Source organism: Psittacula echo, assembly GCF_963264785.1.
Source record: "Psittacula echo genome assembly, chromosome: 11".
In the NCBI taxonomy this organism is placed as follows: Eukaryota; Metazoa; Chordata; class Aves; order Psittaciformes; family Psittacidae; genus Psittacula; species Psittacula echo.
Window position 1 is genome coordinate 15,203,055 of NC_137746.1, and position 18,345 is coordinate 15,221,399.

Consider the following 18,345-nt stretch of genomic DNA (forward strand, 5'->3'; position numbering starts at 1 on the left):
CCTCAGCACCCTCACAGGGAAGAGCTTCTGCCTCAGAGCTCATCTCAGTCTCCCCTCTGGCAGGTTAAAGCCATTCCCCTTGGCCTGTCCCTACAGGCCCTTGGCCAAAGCCCTTCTCCAGGTTCCCTGTAGCCCCTTTAGGCACTGGAGCTGCTCTAAGGTCTCCCCTTCAGGAGCCTTCTCTTCTCCAGGCTGACCCAGCCCAGCTCTCTCAGCCTGGCTCCAGAGCAGAGCTGCTCCAGCCCTCACAGCATCTCTGTGGCCTCCTCTGGCCTCGCTCCAACAGCTCCTGGTCCCTCTTGTGCTGCTGCCCCAGAGCTGGATCAGGGCTGCAGGGGGGGTCTCCCCAGAGCACAGCAGAGGGGCAGGATCCCCTCCCTCGACTGCTGCTCACGCTCTGGGGGTGCAGCCCAGCACACGGGGGGGTTCTGGGCTCGAGTGCACACTGAAACCGGGTCATGGGGAGCTTCTCATCAACCAACACCCCCAAGTCCTTCTCCTCAACCCATCACCACAGCGTCCACCCACTCCGCTGCTGGAAGTTGTTCTCGGTCAGGAAAATGCACCGTTTATCCGGTATTCCCCGGCTCAGGCACACTCCTGCGCTCCCCAGCACTGACTTGGCCCCGCGCCGTCAGCCCTCACCCCAGGGCTCCCCTCGGGGCTCCGGACCTGCAGCACAACCGGTAACCCCTTCACACAGGGGTGTCCCCTGGCCCTGCTCAGCACCCTCCCACCCCGGCCCGCCAGGGGCGCAGGGGCCGCCGCACCGTTCCCGCGCTCCGCCGGGCGCCGCTCTAGCTCGTATCCGTGATGCGGCGCCGCTCTATCCCGACCCGCCAGCCGGGCTCGGGCCGGCCGAAGCCGCTTTTCTGCGCTTTGCCCTTGCGGGCCCCTCTCGGCCCCGCCGCCCGGTGTTGGACCGCCGCGACCAGCGGATACCTTCAGTAGCTCCGTCCTCTCTATGGCCCAAGCTGCTGTCGCTCGGCAACGCGCCCTCTCTATGGTCCCGCGGGCGGGATGTGGCGGCTGCTGTTGGGCCGCGGCCTGAGCCGCTGCTGGCCGCCCCCCACCCGCCCTGCCTGCGCCGCCCCCCCGCCCGACGGCCCCGGCCCGGGCACCGAGCGGTGAGTGCGGCCGGGCCGGGCCGCGCACTGCCCGCGGTGCGGGTCTGCAGCGAGAGCGGGGTGACCCCTGTGCCCAGCGCGCCGCGGAAGGGGGGGTGCCGAGGGCTGCCCGCAGCTTTCACCGTGTTGTGTTTCCTGGTTGTTGTAGGGCGCCCGGCTGTGAGGATGGACGGCTCCGGGATGGCCGGGAGCGAGGAGGAAGGAGGCAGACCCTGCCCGGCCTGGTGGCCCGCTACTCCGTGCTGGAGGCAGTCACCTGGGTGAGGAGCGGTGGGCCCGGCCGGTGTTGGGACCTCTGGCACCACACGACCTTGTGTTGTGAGAGGGGTGGGAGCAGCAGGCACGCCGAAACAGAGCTGTGGACAAGCTGCCGCATGGAAACGGGACAGAGCGAGGGAGCGGGGATGTTGTCCTTGACTTGTGTCTGCTTTTCCTCAGGGGGCACTCGGTGCGCTGCTCCTGCAGCTGCTCAGGCAGATCGCCTGGCTGAGGTCCCTGCCCGACGCCAGGAGAGAGCACAAGGCTCTGCGGCTTTCCTCGCTGCCCTCGCAGCAAACAGGTTCGCAGCGCTGGCGTGGGAAGGGGCTGTGGGAGGGCCCTGCTGCCGGGCAGGGTTCCTGCCTGGTGATACCTTGACTGAGGCTGGAAGAGAGCTGCGGTGAGAAGCTGACAACCAGCTTGCAAGCTCTCAGGGGAGAAAGAATGAGGGCTGGTGTCTGTCAGGGGAATCTCACTGTTTCTTAACAATTTGATTCAATCCCACTTTGCATCCTGCATGCCCTTACCTTTATTTTGTCTTCTGAGTCTGCTTCGTGAAGTTCCCTCCTGCTTGGCTTTGTGGTCAGAGCAGAGAAGGATGCTAGGTAGATGATATGTAGTGCGGTGTTGTCTCCTAAAGCAAACAGTGCTTTTGTGTTCTGCCTTACAGTGGTGACTGAAGCCTCAACGAGCTGTTCCACTGAGCAGCTGGGGTCGTGCTTCCTGCAGAAAGCAAGTCCAGAGGTTGTACCAGAGAATGCATCCTCAGGCATCCCCTCAGGGCAAGGAGAGAGCCAGCCCTGGGCTGAAGTAGGTACGTGCAATGTGCTGCGGGGCAGGATACTTGTGGCAAAAGGACTTCTGAGTTTTGAGATTTCCCAAGGCAGAGCTGGGAGCCAAAAGGTATAGAGCCATTTATTGACCCTTGAGGACATAGGTGAGAGTGAAAAGACAGAACTTCAGAGGCATGAATCAGGAGTCCAGAGACAGGAGGAAAAATATCTCCTGAAGGCAGGGAGGAGTGTGCTGTAACTGCAGGTGACATCAGCCTTACCAGTACTGCTCTGCCTTAGTGACCTGATTACAACATCCAGCTGCTGTTCTCTTATTGTGGACAGATGTTTGCAGCCACAAGGATTCAGGAGGATACAGCACCATTGATCTGGGAGACCTTGCACATGGTGTGAAACTAAAGGAGTTATTCTCTTCCTGGAAGATGATGCTATATTTCTGAGCACTTATACTGTAGATAACACAGTGGAAGGAGGTATCAAAGACATTCTTCTTAAAATGAGTTTTATAAAAATAGAGAGTCTCAACCCGGGAAAGCTAGTCCTACATATTAAGTTTAAAGTCATCTCAAGGAAAATCAGATGGGCTACTCACTAAGTGAAGAAACACTAATAATGGCTTCAGGAAAACTGTTAGAAGCTGGAGCCAGTAGAAAGGGGGGCAACATATGATCGTGGTGTAAATGAGGCATATAAAAGAGGCAGCCCACAGATGCTGGCTACATAATGTCAGATGCTGCAGAAAAGGTCAAAGGGGTTCCCCGTTCTAGGCTTTCTTCCAGATCTTTGGCTTTCTTTTGTGGTGTTTTAAGCTACTGCCCACTACTGCTTATCAAACCCATTGCCTGCCAGAGGTTACCATTCCCATCAGTTGGCAAATGGAGCATTTTGTTTCCATGTTTCCTAATTAGCTCCAGGAAAAGAGCCAGGTTAATTTACCTAAACTGCCAATTAGACTGTTTAACCCATCTGCTTTTGCCTGGAGCATATTAAGAAGCACTCAAACACACTGCCTCACTGGCAGATTACTGGATGTGGACTTCTGGAAGAAGTGGTGGGAATAAGTGGAGACAGTGATGCCTTCAGTTGGCACAGCTGAACATTCAGGAGTGAGCATGTGTCTGTGTCTGACAAACAGTTTCCTACTGAGAGTCAATAGGAAGAGCTTTTAGGCAAACTGATAAATTGAACAGTGGCAAGTCACTAAGGCCATGTGCTCTTCGTTCAGATGTTCTTCAGAAGCAATGAAATCATTGAGCCTCTAATGATGATATGTAATCCATCTGTTGTACAGCCAGAAGAATGAACACTGACAAATTGAACACTGGCTTTTAAAAAGGGGGGGTTGTTTGAGGCACAGAACTGCAAAAGAGGTAATTCTAAGTTGATAGAAACTGTGTTGTAGAAGTGTCAGATACCTGGATGAGCGTGCTATATCAAAGAATCAAAGGTCTTGGAAGGATTTAGGAAGCCATTTCTCAGGCCATCTTGCTCCATTGCAGAGACTTAAGAGAGCTGTAAATCGATTATGCGTTCTTTGGAGAAGTCAAGAGGAATGTGGAGCAAGATTATCCAGCTTTTAGCTTTCTGAAAATCTTTCAGCCAGGACCTAAAATCAAGCTATCTGGAGAAATAAAGCTGATGAGAGGGAAGGCAGGGGGGCTACTCTTGGGCTAGTAAGTACAAGAAATAGTTTTCACAATGGAGAACCGGAACTGGAGCAGAACTGGTTAAACCTGTTCAGCAGTCAGCAGTGATTTGGAAAAAAAGAGGTGATGAGTGAGGAGACAGAAGGAGCAAATGGTACAAAATTATTCAGGACAGTCAAATCTGAAAGGCAGAGCAAAAAATTGCACGAGAACTAAACCCAGGCTAATCCCAAGGTAGGTTAAATTAGGATACGCAGGGGAGTGTAACTCTAAATACACATACAGAATGAGGAGTGTCAAGTTAATAATTATATTGCAGAGGGAGCATTTAAAGACACCATGGATACGTTTTTGATAAGGTTAAGTCAATGCTCAGCAGCAGTGAGGCCAATTAAATGTTAATTATTGTAAAGGAAGGAACTGAGGAAAGACAGTATTGTAGGTTTGAGTGAGTCTGTGATGCAGCCACATCTTGCATGCTTAAGGAAAAGACAGTGTCTTAAAAACAGTAGCAACAATGGCATAGAAAATGATGACAAGGAGACAATGACATACAAATAGAGTCAGACTCTTCTTAAAAAAGAAGTGGCAGAGGGTGTGCTAGTGCTCTGTGAAACTAAAAGTGTTGCGGGAAGGTGAAATGGGGCAGTATTTTTCATATTACACATATTAATAGGTAGCACAGAAAGAGTCAGGTAGCAAGTCTGAAAAGAGGCAAAAGATGGCACACGTCTGGCCAGTACACAGGTAAATTGTAGAACTTATTGCTCCAGGCCAGAAGTGTAAATGTGTTCCAAGAAATTATTAGGAAAAATTACAGATTCCAATTCGATTTAATTGGTCCAGCCAAAACCTGCTGCTCAGAAGGTTGCAGAACAGCTGATTGCTGGAAAGTTCTGCCAGGAAGAGCAGGACTTTATAATCCCTGTTCCTTACCCTTTCCGCCCAAGCATCTACAGCTGTCAGTTGCCAGAGATAATATATGTCAGAAATAATTTGATTTTGCTCAATACATACGTCCTCAGGTTACATTCTCACATTATTCTGTGGATCCATTTAGTGCGAATTTATTGAGAAAAGTCAGGGTGAAGAGATTCAGTAATGGTCACTGAAGAGCCTCAAAAATTCCATGGTTGTGTAATGTGGGAAGTGCTGGGAATCTTCCCATGGAAAGTTTTAAAGGGAAGCTTTAAAGTGAAGTCCTTTCTCTCACAGTGTGTTTTGCTTTCCACAGAAAAAGCTACCTAAGGTTTAGGATTTCTTTTTGCTGGTGTTTAGCAACCAAAAGAGAATAAGGCTGGCTAAATCAGAATGGAGCAAGAAGCTGGGGTGAGCAGAAGGGAGGGAAGGACAGACACCTGGCAGATGATGCAGGGGAATCTGATAGCAAAGTCTTGCCGCTAAAGAACAGACCTCCAGAACTGGGAATGGAGCAGAATGTACCTTCACTTCTCCAGTTTGCTGTTGCCAGCAATGGCAAAAGGACCTTCTGGAGAGAAATCCATGTCCTCACCCTTTCTTTCAGTGTTGCAGTTAGTTTCCAGGCTTGCTTGTGCTGGTCTGCATATACAGTGACAATCTGCTGTTGCTGTCAGCTACTTCATTACCTCAAGTGGCAAAGATCTTTGTGATGGATCCAAACATCCCAGCATTGCAGATGAGCTGTTCCAGTTTTAACATAACACAATATGATAGAATCTATTACTTTTAGTGTGAAAAAGGAGCAAACTTTGGGAAATTCATTTAAAAGTTGCTTTAAATAGCATCCTGGATATGACTATCAGCAAGTCCTTGTCTGCATGAGCATATCCTATTTTTTCATGCAATTCCTGCCTCTCTCAAAGCTTTTTTGCCAGAAGTTACAGGCACGTAGTGAGCGAACAGGTGATTACAGCCAGTCTCGGTGTTACAGCAGCTGAATGCTGCCCTGGGGAGTTGTATTTTACCCCTGGCAGAACTGTAAAATTCATTATTTCAATTCTGAGATTACAGACATTGCACAAGTGTGGTTTCATTTCAAAGCACAATGAAAACCAATTGGAAACACTAAAATTTTCCGTGAGGCAGAAATCCTGGATTTGGTCCAGCTCTTGTTGTGAATTCCTTCTTGTGAAGTGTTTGGATGTTTTGGGATGAGCAATCTAGACTGGCTATGAGAAGATTATTAATTCCTCATTTGGAGCTAGCTTTGAGCAACATTTGATTAGTTCAGGATGAACAGTGGGGAAATACAAAATATTTATTAGCTGCTGAATATGTGTGCATTGGGCATCCGGTACACTGAAAGCTGAAAGATTGCATGGAAAAAAGGATGTGTAGTCTTGTGAGATCCTAGCATGTGTTTGAAGAAGCATAAATAAGGTTGCACTGAAAATTCCAGCTGTGGTATTCCCACCTTTTGTGTGCTTTGAACATGCAGCATTAAGAACAATTGAACGTGGTTCTGTGGATGCAATATAGCAATGAATTTGTTCAAGGACTGGTTCCTACGAAGTTGTGTTGAAGCTTGAGCATTCTTAGAGAAATAAGAAATAAACAGTTGGGTGAACTGGTATTAACTAATGTTAGGTTGGAGATTGATTTTCACCACTATGAGGGTGCTGAGGCGCTGGCACAGGGTGCCCAGAGAAGCTGTGGCTGCCCCATCCCTGGCAGTGTTCAAGGCCAGGTTGGACACAGGGGCTTGGAGCAAGCTGCTCTAGTGGAAGGTGTTCCTGTCCGTGGCAGGGGTTGGAACTGGATGAGCTTTAAGGTCCCTTCCAGCCCAAACTAGCCTGTGATTCTAAGGTAATTCTATAGTCTAAGCTAGTTGTCGCACTCTGCTGAAGCGCTATGAGACTTTTTGCTGTTGGGGGGTGCTTTTATTTCTCTTTCCTACTGAAGGAACCTAAGCATTGTGTTTAGATTGCGTGTCTGGTATTGAGGCAGCTGCTCTGAAACAAGCAAGTGTTACGGATCACAATATCCATGAAGAGGTTTGATTTGTGGCTTTCTCAGCCTCAAAGGTGAATTCTGAGAGAATTCACTGATCTGCTTCTTCAGGAGATGGGACTGGGTGCCAGGATCAGTTGGTCCCTGTGTTTTCTTTTAAATGACTTTATGCTCTTTGGGATTGGTAACTCATAATATGGGGGAGATGACTGGGATTAGGGTGAGGAGGAGGTTCCACTGGTAGAGGGAGATGAGACAGTTCCACAGGAATTTAGAATGAGTTTCTGTTTATTGTTCATGGGGTTTGTCCAAATTACACCATGTTTTCTCAGTAACTGAGGAATCTCTGGTTTAGAGGGAGGTGTCTGTGCCAAAAGTAAAGTTTCTTGAATGCATGAATGTACTAATGTTGTTGAAACAAATGCGTGGAATTTGCTGTTGTACCTATAGCAAAAGAACACAAATTGCATCATGAGGGAGATACCTGAGCAAGAGATAAGAGTCTTCAGTGAGAAAGAGCAGATAATTGTATGCCTGGTCTGAAAATAAATGTAAAGCATAACTAATACATTCACAGATTACATTACTTTTGGTGGAATTATGAATAGAAATCATGCTTGCCATAGCGACCTTGCTTGTTGGGTGAGTGGGGCTTGTTCAGATAACGTACATTTTAATACAGCCAAAGGGGAATTGTTTATCTGGGAATAATGGGACTGCAGCTGGAACATAGGCCATAGCTTCGTGTGTATTGTAAGAAGGTGCAGGCACTGCAAGAAGCAACACTGCCTGTTGCAAATTTGTTTCTGCCAGCACAAGTGCTTGTGTAGCCATTTAGTGCCAGGAATCAAGGAGTCAGGCCCCTGAAAGGACTGATAATGGTTTTTTATTCGTATTAGCTCCGTGCTCTACAGCCACACAGCTTGAGAGGGAAACATAGGGAGAGCATAGCTATTTCTTGTGTTAGAAGCACTGGCTTGAAGTGATCCAGGCTTCAGCACCTGGTATTAGGTGCCTGGTGGGATGCAGCTGCTTATGGTGATTCAGGTTAAAAATAATTGGCCTCAGTCAGCCCTCGCCTGTTCGTCCTCTTCTCTGGAGGTCACCATCCTCTTAGAGTAGCTGGTGTAAATGCCTGTGTAATCACTTCCAGCCCAATTCTGTTAAGAGCAAGGTGGCTTAGCTCTTGCTGGAGATGTTTTCATTAGATAATTCTGTCTGAAACTGGTCAGATAGTGACTGAACGCATGGTTGTGCTACCATATCTGAGAAGGCAGCAATGAGCAAGTGGGGAACATTGGATGATAACCCAAGCCTGCATCCAGTGCTTCCAGAATCTGGTTATCTTTTTGCACAAGCAGAACTGTACCTGGAAAGAAATTACCTGGAAAAGGAGCTAGGGAGGCAAAGCACCTATGGGTACGATGCCCTGAGCAATGGTAATTGGAGCACAGTTCTGATAGATGCAAACTAGGCAGGTATGAATGTGAATAAGGAGGTCATTTTACCCCTCCTGTGACACTGGGGAGAGGGTTCACACTTCAGTAACAATGTCAAAAATTCCAGGAATAGTGGCAGAAAGTCTTAAAATTCATCAACTTGGGCAGAAAGAAAGTTGAAAGACATGGACAGGGCAGGATCTGTTTAGAATCCCGGAAAGAATCAAGAGGGATTGATTAGTCATATCAGGGCTTTCAAATGGAGGATGGTCTTTTTAGTAGAGGCAAAAAAAGCCTAGAAAAGCCAGGGCCTGGTAGCAGAAACCTGTTCTGGTTTTATTTGAAATGAAGCACAGAGCTTTAAGCAGCAATTGCAAGTTCCTGGAATAATCTTTGAGGGGAAGCAGGAGATTTTCTACCTTTTGGTGGCTTCAGATCAAGAATGGGGCCTTTCTGGAGGAGGTGTATTATTGCTGCAGGCTATAGGACTCTAATCATTTAGCACTTGGTTGCTTTGGTACAAAGGTCAAATTCGTTGGTGTTCTTTCTGTTCTTAGTGCCCATGACTGAGTGGGCGATCAGTCCTCTAGGAAAGAGCTATGGAATAGAGAGGATGGGAAGAGGAGGAAAAGGCAAAGGTACAGCATTGCTTAACCCTGCTTTTTTTTTTGTTCTTTTTGTTGTTTTTTTTTTAATGCAGGAGAGTTCCACATCCCTGAGAGCTCCAGTTTGGGGCCAGTTCTCCACCGTGCAAAGGTATACTTTGATTTTTCACACCCTCTGTTCATACCTGAGACCCCTTCCCTAAAGCAAGCCATCTCAGTGTGACCCCCAGCACAGCCTGAGCAATCCACTCACTGTTTTCTGCCCTGTGCAGCTGGAGGCCAGGAGAAAGGGGGATGTGATATGCTGCCCTCTGCTTTAGCCAGAGCAAAGTTCCAGGAGCTACAAACTGGCATCCCCATCCTTTTAAGTTGTCTGTGTAACAGGGCTGCTAGTAGAGAAGAGCTGAAGCAAAATGGAAAACCCCATTCCAACAGCACCAGTCTGTTCCTGTGTATTTGCATTTTGAGGCAGTCTTTCAGTAGGTGATTACATGTGGTTGCTGTTTTGGTTTTTACCAGACAACCCATGATTGGAGAAGGTAGTGTCACTCTGCCTAAAGCTGCAAATCAGGACTGGCTGTTGGCTGTTGTCTGTTATAGAGAGGAAAACACTTCGGGCTTGAAGAGAGTGCATCAGCTTGAGAGTCACAAGGCCATAAATTACGTTACTGTTCCTGCTGTGATTAAACCTGCTAATTCCTTGCAATTTAGTCTTGGGTACAGACAATCCTTATTTTACAAATCAGTCAGCTGAGCTATTGCTCAAGGACACAGTGAACAGAGCAGGGAGCAAATTCGGTATTTAACAGAGTGGGTTCCTCACTCTGCTCTCACCCTAGAAAGGTGACCATTGAGCTGCCCATCCTGGGAGGTGCCCCTTCTGCAGGGCCTTAGGAAGAGTCTGTAGCTCATTCGTAGGTCGTGGGGCAGGTCTTGAGAGAGGAGGGGAGTTGGTCCATGTCTTGTCCTCTTGTGAGCAGCTCTGAGTGCTGGGTGAGCAGTAAAGCTGTTGGGTGCCAAGGAACGTTTTTGCTGCATGACTTCCCGAGCGTGGAGGCACCTCAGCTCGTGTGCAGTGTGCGCTGCTGCCGCTCGATGGCACTACCTTTGTACGCAAGCTGGGGAGCTACAGCCAGGCTGATCCTCCTCCCACCTCCCGGAGCCGTGCTGAAGTAGAAAATACTGTTCGTTACTGAGAAAGAAAAGACATTGTCTCTGCTGTGCAGGGTTTCATTAGGCATGTGCAGTGGTTGGTAAGCTGACAGTGTGGGCTCAGCTTGAATTGTTTAAAGCATATACGGATACATCAGTGCCTGTTTGTGCTGTTGACATGATGTGGGAGAGCGAACAAGGGTTAGCATTACTTTTGAAGGGGGGAGTTAGGAGTGCTATCAGGTATTTGCTGAATTCTGACAGGTCTGATGATGTCTGAGAGGCTAAGCCAAGCTCTCTGGTCAGAGGGGAGGTAAGCAGTGTCCATACAGCTTCCCTAACTAGATGGCTGTGTAGGACAGGGAGGGGTTTTTTGTGGACACATGACAGCAGATTACATCACCCTCTTGATAACTATAGTACAGTACCAACGTGTCTGACTGCTTGTTTCAAAGAAAGAATCTCCTACAGGGTTTGTATGGTTTTGCTGTCTTAACAGCTTGCTGTTTTGACTCCTCAGGGTGACCCAGCCCAGCGAGGGCATTTGGAGGAAGCTGCTTTCCAGTTGCAGCAGATTTTCCGGATTGACATTTCCATTGCATTGAATATCCTTGGTAATGTGGACTTGGATTTGTTGTGTCCTTAAACCACACATTTCTCTTTTTGGAGGACCTCCAGATCGTTGCAGGTCTTCTGTGGAGGCAGAGATGGCTTATACCCAAGCTGAAGCCTCCTTTCAGCAAACTCAACTGTGCTTTGAGAGATTTATTGCCCTTTGTCCCATCCTGCCACCTGATTTATGTCAGCATATTTAAATCCAGGCTTGGCTGAAGCCTGCACTGTTGTCCTGACATCTGTAGTTGGAAATTAAGCCATCTCTGTCTTTTTTGCAACACGAGATGTCATCTCCTTTTATCCTTTTTTATTGTCGGAGATCTCAGGCTCCCTGGCAAGCTGAAAAAGCAATTGCAGAATTGCAACTCTTAAGAAGAGACAAAGGAAGATGCAAGGACCTAAGAAAAAAGGCTCTGCCCTATATACACACCACTAGCAGCAGCAGTAAAAAGTGAGCTGCTTCTGTGCAAACCATACATTGTGTTAGCCCATTACCCTCCGTTGCAGTGAACCTAGAAAAATTCCTGAAAGGCAATGCTGCCATTTTTCTTATGGAAATTTTGGTTCTGTGGCATGAGGGTGGCTGAGCCAGCTGAACATGGCCAGGAGCACTTGGCATGGGCAAAGGAAGACTAAGTAGCTGTGGGGAAGGTTGCTGCATGTGAAGCTTCATTCTGTCCATGTTCTTTTCCCCTGTTTTTACATGGTGTTCTTCTCAGGGATTGAAAGCATGAGAGCTGGGCATTCCAGGATAGCCTATACCTGCTTCAAACTGGCAGCAGATCGAGGCTACAGCAAAGCCCAGTTCAATGTGGGTCTGTGTTACGAGCATGGCAGAGGCACGGAAAAGGACTTGGAAAAGGTATCCACGGCTTGTAGGGTTGTGTATGTGCAGCACAGACCAGGAGAATGGTCTCTGTTGGGTACGCAGGCACTTTTCTCCTTTTGCATGGGTTTGACAGCCTCTAAAGTCCATTAGAAAATGCTGGAAATAATACAGACTGCAGGTTTGCAGTGCTGGCTTCAGCATCACAGATCCCCTCAGAGATGTGCTCCTGAAATCTCCTTTCTCATAGCTGCTGAGGTCTTCTCATAGGTACTCAGCCTATGCCACCAACACCCAGAAGAGTACCAAGGAGAAACCTGTCATGTTGCTGTATTTAAAACAGCACTCCACATCTGAGCGATTTTTACATCTTGAGCCTTCATGTTTGGGTACCTTAACTACAGCCTGCCACCTAGTGCCTGCTGGCTGTACTCAGCATCTTCTGTAGCTGGAAAGATCTGCAAAGGAGGCTTGTTTCGAGTAATTGTGCAGATCCCCCTTAGCACACAGTAAGCTTGAGTATTGTTGACCCAGTGCCAGCCTCTTCAACACGGGAAGTTTTGACTAGAGAAGGCAGTGTGGTTAGAGGGCTCTCAGATAGTTGCAGTTCACTGTCTCACTTGAGCAATCTCATGCTCTTCAGCAGGGAAGTGTGGGAGAGCTGCTGGGGTAAGTGTGTCCAGCTGATGATAGATCTAGACAGAGAGGTTAAGCTTGTCCTGGCCAGAGGGGAGTCATGTCATGTTTGAGGCATGTATTACCTGATAAACACACAAATGTGTTTATCTTTTTCCAGGCAGCTTTATATTACTACCACGCAGCCAGCAGCCGTCACCCCATGGCACAGTACCGCTACGCAAGATACCTCTTATGCCACAGACCTGAAAACGAGTGGGACAGGCATCAGAAGGCAGTGACTTTCCTGGAGCAAGCAGCAATGGCTGGCATTACAGAGGTTAGTGTCTACAGTATGGGAGTTCGTAGGAGAGAGCCAGCAGAGATCCCTGTTTAAGGCTTTAAACCTAGACATCCTAGAAAGCAGCTTCTGTGGGAGTGGAAGCAAAATCCTTCCAATATGTTTACACTTATAATAGAGTATGGAAGACAGCCCTGCCTACACATGGGAGGCAGCTAGGTACCCATTGTGTCAGCTGTGTTGGTTGTTTTGCTGTTGAGCCTTTTAATGGGGCTCTTAGATCAGACACCTAGATCATACCACTGCCTTAGGAAGACTGACCTACAGTTGCAAATGTAGCTCTGTGTTTCATCTCTCTCAGTTCCGAGAATACAGGTTACTTGGGTGGAGGAACTTCCATGAGATGCTTTAAATAAGAACAGATCCTCATTTTGTATCTGTGACTTGTCAAGATGATTCATCTGCATGGATATGCCTGCCCTCCTTTCCCACTCTTTAGGAGATGCATTTAGGCATGTGCCATCTTGTGTGGCAAACGCCAGTCGTTTTGGCAGTGACTGTACCTCATGTAGCACACTGTTCCAGGAAGTGCATCTGCTGTCTCTTACGGACAGCTCACGAGTAGGAGCTGTTCTCTGGCTCTGACTTCCACAGTACAGTTTGAAATTAGATTCTGGGTCTTAAGGTGTTACTGTGGTGATGTTAACTGCACCTATAGCGCAGGTCTACAGATCCAGTGTGATTGTGTTGACCATCTCAGACTGATTCTTTCTAGGACAGTCCCCTTTTCTCTCACCAGGCTCTGCAGCAAGCAGGGTACTCGGCACCCTCATCTTGCCACAGTAACCCAGCATTTGAGCAACTTACAAAATCAGTAAAAGAAAATGAAGGGGGGAAATCCTGGCTGATTTGTACTGTGTGGCTTTGTTGCAGGCACAGGCTTATCTTGGAGTATTCTACATAAGGGGGCTGCAACCTAAAGAAAAGAAAGGTCTGAAGTACCTGCTGCTGGCGGCAAAGAACGGTGTAAGTAATCCCTCTACAAGCTGTGATTGTTCTCAGTTTAGGATCACTGCAGGTTACAGATGGCAGATTTCAGGGCTTCTTGGAAATGGGAGCAAGTGTCAAGATCTTACTACACAGTCTGAAAAGACAGTGTGGAGCCTTGGTGCGTCTTGGAGAGGAAGGAGGCCCTGAGGCACAGACCCTACAAAACATGAATTTAGGAACAGTCTTACTGGGTTGGAGTAGTTCTTACAGCACCAATGCTTGTATTCATCCAGCATAATTTTACAGGTTTCCCGTTATGGAGCATCTACACCCTCTTCAGTCAAATTCTTGCACTACTGTATCATTTTGAGAACTGTGCTGTGTCTATCTCAAATCCGTTCTTCAAAATTGGCCCGTTATTTCTTGCCTTCTACAGAGAGGATGAAAAGACTATTGCTGTTTCTTTGCAGGAACCTTTAACATACTTGAGTCTCCATTCAGCCTTCCCTCACTGCTGCAGTTTCTCTTCACGCCTCATGTTGTCAAGATCTCAGATCATTTTCTTGCTTGCACTTTCCCCTGGTGGCTCATTTTTTTGATGGGCAGTGGCACAGTCTTGGCATAATCCTGCTCCTGAACCCTCACCAGCACTTAGGGGAGCAGCAGAATGACATCCCACGTCTTGCAGCCACGTTTCTGCATCCCATAGTTCTGTTTCTTTACAGCACTGCAACATTGTTCACTCGTTTTCAGCTTGCACTGCATTGTAATAGCTAGGTTTTTCTGAAGAATTGGTCATTTTAACTTCAGTTCCCACAGCTTTTGTGCAATGGAAAATAATGAATAGCTATTCTTTCTTCTGGCTAATACTTGTGAGTCTGTCGCCCTTTAGTATGTTTTCTCCAAGTCATTTCTTTTGCAGGCTGCAGAGTGCTAGTTTAGTTTGTCTCTCCATGTAGTTAAGCTGTTTCATTGTGCTTGTCAGTATTTCTGTTTTTTCTTTGGACTTCTTTGACCATTTTAAGATGCTTGGACTAAAGCTGGACTCAGAATAGAGGTATGCCAGGGATCTGACATAATGAGATCCTCTGCTTTGTTCTGCATAGCCTTCTGATGATACCTAATATTACTGGCCCTTTTGCCTGCCACTGAGCAGTGATTTGGTGGTTTCAGGGAACCGTCACAGTGACTCACAAGTTTCTTTCTATAAGCACTACTTGGCATTTGTCAACAGTAAGTTTGCCTCTGTGATTGTGTTGTCCACTCTTAAGTCTTGTGAGATCTCTGATTAATTCTTGACAGTAAGTTTGAGCACTCTGAGTGACGTTATGTCACTTGCAAACTCTGCCACATCAGTTTTCACCCACTTCTCAGAATGCACTAGGCCTGACGAGCCACAGCAGCTCAGATACCATGATAAGAAGATTTAATTCCAAATCTGCTAAAGATCTCTCGTAATCTGCATCATTGACTCCTTTCTTCCAGCCTGACCTCAGATGTGGATGCTGCTCAATATAACAATAAGTGTCATTTACTGAAGGCCTTGTAAGAAAACAGAAATCTAGCCGGTAACTGCAGGCCCCAGGGGTACCCCTCAGTAGGTCAGGGTTTTGGTCACAGCCGTGATGGTTCTCAGAACTCGGTCATCTTTCCCTGTCTCTGCTTCCCAATGGATGCTGGCTGCAGATGTACCATAGCCTCATCTTTGGTGACAGGCTTGTGCCTCAGCCCCCTGGGATGCAACCCCACACATTCTGCTGGCAGCATAGTCCATGAGTACGTTCTTTTCCTGTTACCTTGGAGTAGGAGTTTATGTTTAGTTGGGTAAAAGAACACTGGATATGGGTGAAGCAAGGACAGCACCATTCAGCTATGACTCCAGAAAGGGAAAACAAGCACAAGAAGTCGTGGGTTCAGTGTTTCTCTTTCAGGTTGTTGTTCTCAGAGCTGAGAGCTCTGACAAGTGTTCTTCCAAACACAACAGCGCTTCAGAGAGCTGCGTTCTACTTCGCTTACCACTTTTTATCCTCCCTTATTCTATGTGTGCAACCATAGAATATAAAAAACATACTGAAAAGGGTTGTAGAACTGAGTCTGACCTTCAGATGTCAAAGGATATCACAGTCACTTATGCCATGCTTAATCTGGGGATCTCTTCTCCTTGTGGTCTTGTCTTAGAGGTGTTCGTCATCTGAGAGACGGCTACTGGAATGCTTCTTATTTCACCCTGTCTCTTGTCACATCTGAAGTGCCAATCCTTCAACGTGTTTATCTCATCTCTGGAGAAGTTTATTGCTGTCATAAGCTGAGACTTGCAACATTTTGCAAAGCACCCACTCACTGAGTTCTCCGCTTGCCTCTGCGAGCTCCATCTCAGACAGCAACACTTGCAATATGTTCATTTCTCATGGCTTTATTAAAACTTGCTACTTGCTTTTTTTTCCCTTCTTTATTTGCAAAGCCTTGCTTAGATCATGTTTCTGGCAGTCACACACTTCAAGTTCTGTTGCTGGCTTTTTGCTGGAAAAGGACTGTGTGACCACTAGCCCATGCTGTGTTTTCAGTGTCTTCAGGACCATCATCTTGCTTTCATGCTATCTGAGATCCTTTTTCGCCCACTGGGTCTCAAAAATAAAGTGCACAGCCAACATGTAAACATATCACAGGTTTGGGTTTGGCTTCACTGATACATTTGCAGTGACATCTTCTACTTTCTAGTTCATTCTCAGCAGTTACATGTCTTTAGTAGTTTTAGGTGCTTTTTCTCTAGCACTTATTTACTTGACTTCATTTCTGCTGCCTGAGATTTCTTCTGGAATATAATCAAGCGAGGCTGAGCAATATAGTAATGCAGTATTGTGCACTGATGACCTGTTGCTACCAAGGGGAATCTTTTAACCCTTGGCAGCAAGTACCTCTGTGGTATTCGTTATGTTTGTACAAGACTTCAGTGTGAACTGTAGTTGAGCAGTCCACAGGGTGTGCTCAGAGTTTGGGTGTGATCAGGATGTGGGTGCAGTCATGTCCCCTTAGCTCTGACCCCTGAGACAATCGGGATGCTCTGCAGAGGCAGCTGTTCCTTTGTTCCTGTGACACAGACCTGGATGTGGAAGGGAAATCAGTGACTCCCATTGGAAAGAGGTAGGAAGGAGTGGAGTCAGAGAGAGCTGGTAAGAAATTCTGCTTCACTGTGTGCTCAGTGAAGGGACTAAATTACTGAAGATATGGTCGGAGGGATAAAGGAGTAAACTTTAAAGTAGGTGTTAAAGACTCGCTGTTCTCCTTTCATGTGCTGTCATCACTTCTCCATCGTGTGGGGCTGATTGCTGTGCTATCTCTGTGGCTAGGATGCCCAAAGCAGGTACCACGTGGGTGTTTGCTATGAGAAGGGCCTTGGAGTGCAGCAGAACCTGGCAGAAGCAATGAGACACTACCAGCAGTCAGCTGCTGCAGGGAACAGGAGCGCTCAGGAGAGACTTCGAGTGTTACAAGAGGAGATGGAAGGTACCGGGGGCAGCAGGGGACAAGAGTGTGCTGACTGAATGGGGAAGTGACCCATAAAAGTGGGGCCTCTACTGCCAGAGGAAGGGTAGCAGAGGACCATGGCAAAAAGGAGTCCTCTGCTGAAGGGAAGGGAGCAATTTCAGTTCATTCCTCTTCTTACCAGCTATTTCCAAGTTGAGCTGAAGTGAAGCATGCTGGGACGTCTAATCTAGGTCATGCTTTGCCTAGAAGAGTTGGACTAGGTGATCCTTGAGTTCCCAAACTGATCTTCTATGTTTCTGTGGAGAAACCATTCCCAAAGAACAATGTGTCATTAATATCTCGGTTTAATTTACTTTCAGATGTGCAAACAAAGCATCCATTCCCTTCTGGAATGAGAGCCTCTTCCTCTAGCCCCAGTTTCTGGACTATTGAGCCTGTGCATATAGGCCACCACACCACCCAGCCAGGACAATCTGCCCTAACCCTGCCTCACTCATGGAGTGCAGACGGACTCCACATGTTGATGCTCAGTGGTGCAGGATGGAGCCGTGCCCTCGGAAACAGGGCAAGGCCACTGGAACTGCAGTGCTTGGAACCCCACCACTGCTGTTACTAGTGCAGCAGGTAAGTGAAACGAGCAGGCAGAAGGAAAGGCAACCCTTCTTAGTCTGTGTGAAGCTGGAAGCAGGCTGGCAGTGCGTGGAAAGAGAAGGCTGTTAATGGAACAGGAGGGAATTTTAAATAACAGGATTTTGAGAATACACCTTGTGATATTCTTACTCCACGATGATGTCTCTCTAACTTCCAACACAAGGACATTTTTTATGCTCTTACCGTTCTGTATAGAGCTCCACCATCCCACAGTGATGTGGTCTAGGGCTGTCATTGCAGTAGCCCTGTGAATATTGCACATAGTCCCCCAGTGAGGTTTACAAGCCACCATATGGTGTTGCTGGCAGCTAAATTTGTGATGTGCCTGGCCTGCACCCTCTGAGGCAATTTGATCTCACTTCAAGGCTAGCTATTCCCGTAGTCTGGGATTCTCTCTATACTGCCGTTGTGGCAGTTTAATTTGCTTTCAAACCTGTGCAGGCAACAAAGTGAATTATTTATTAGGGCACAGCATTTTGTGGGATATGGCTTATGGATCCACCTGTACTGGTGAGCTTACTGGCTGTCCTCAGCCATCCTGCACCGTTTTCAGTGTCCTTTGGTCCCCAGTTCTTATTCTTTCAGCTCTGGCAGTGAGCTGTTCCCATGGGTACACCCCTTTGAGTCACAACAAGCAAGGTTTGCTTCAGAATTTATATTGTATGTGTTTGCTAAGCATGCCAGTTCATTTTCACTGGAGTGGATAAGGGATGCTCCCAGCGGGCAGCCACCACTGTCAGGCAGACAGTGGCAAGCAGCTGGTATGATAATTCCTTCCACTGGGGCAGCAGAATCCGGAAAAAGGCATTTGTCCACACCAGTTTAAACTGGTTCAAGGGCATCTGTACAAACTGTCCAGCTTCCTGTAGCCACGGTGCTCTGGTGCTTTGTGTAGATCAGGCTGTGAAA

The 18,345-nt window shown here is 47.4% G+C and overlaps 1 protein-coding gene across 1 annotated transcript; it reads left to right on the top strand.

The window, feature by feature from the left end:
• Positions 1-1,020: 1,020 nt before the first annotated feature.
• On the top strand, positions 1,021-17,401 carry DELE1 (DAP3 binding cell death enhancer 1; the record flags this gene model as incomplete). Its single annotated transcript, XM_080627047.1, has 11 exons — positions 1,021-1,127; positions 1,276-1,387; positions 1,566-1,686; positions 2,056-2,199; positions 8,896-8,951; positions 10,473-10,566; positions 11,287-11,429; positions 12,190-12,348; positions 13,243-13,335; positions 16,647-16,803; positions 17,145-17,401. 11 exons carry the CDS (start codon positions 1,021-1,023, stop codon positions 17,399-17,401), a joined length of 1,443 nt encoding a protein of 480 aa, XP_080483173.1.
• Between the last annotated feature and the right edge of the window lie 944 nt (positions 17,402-18,345).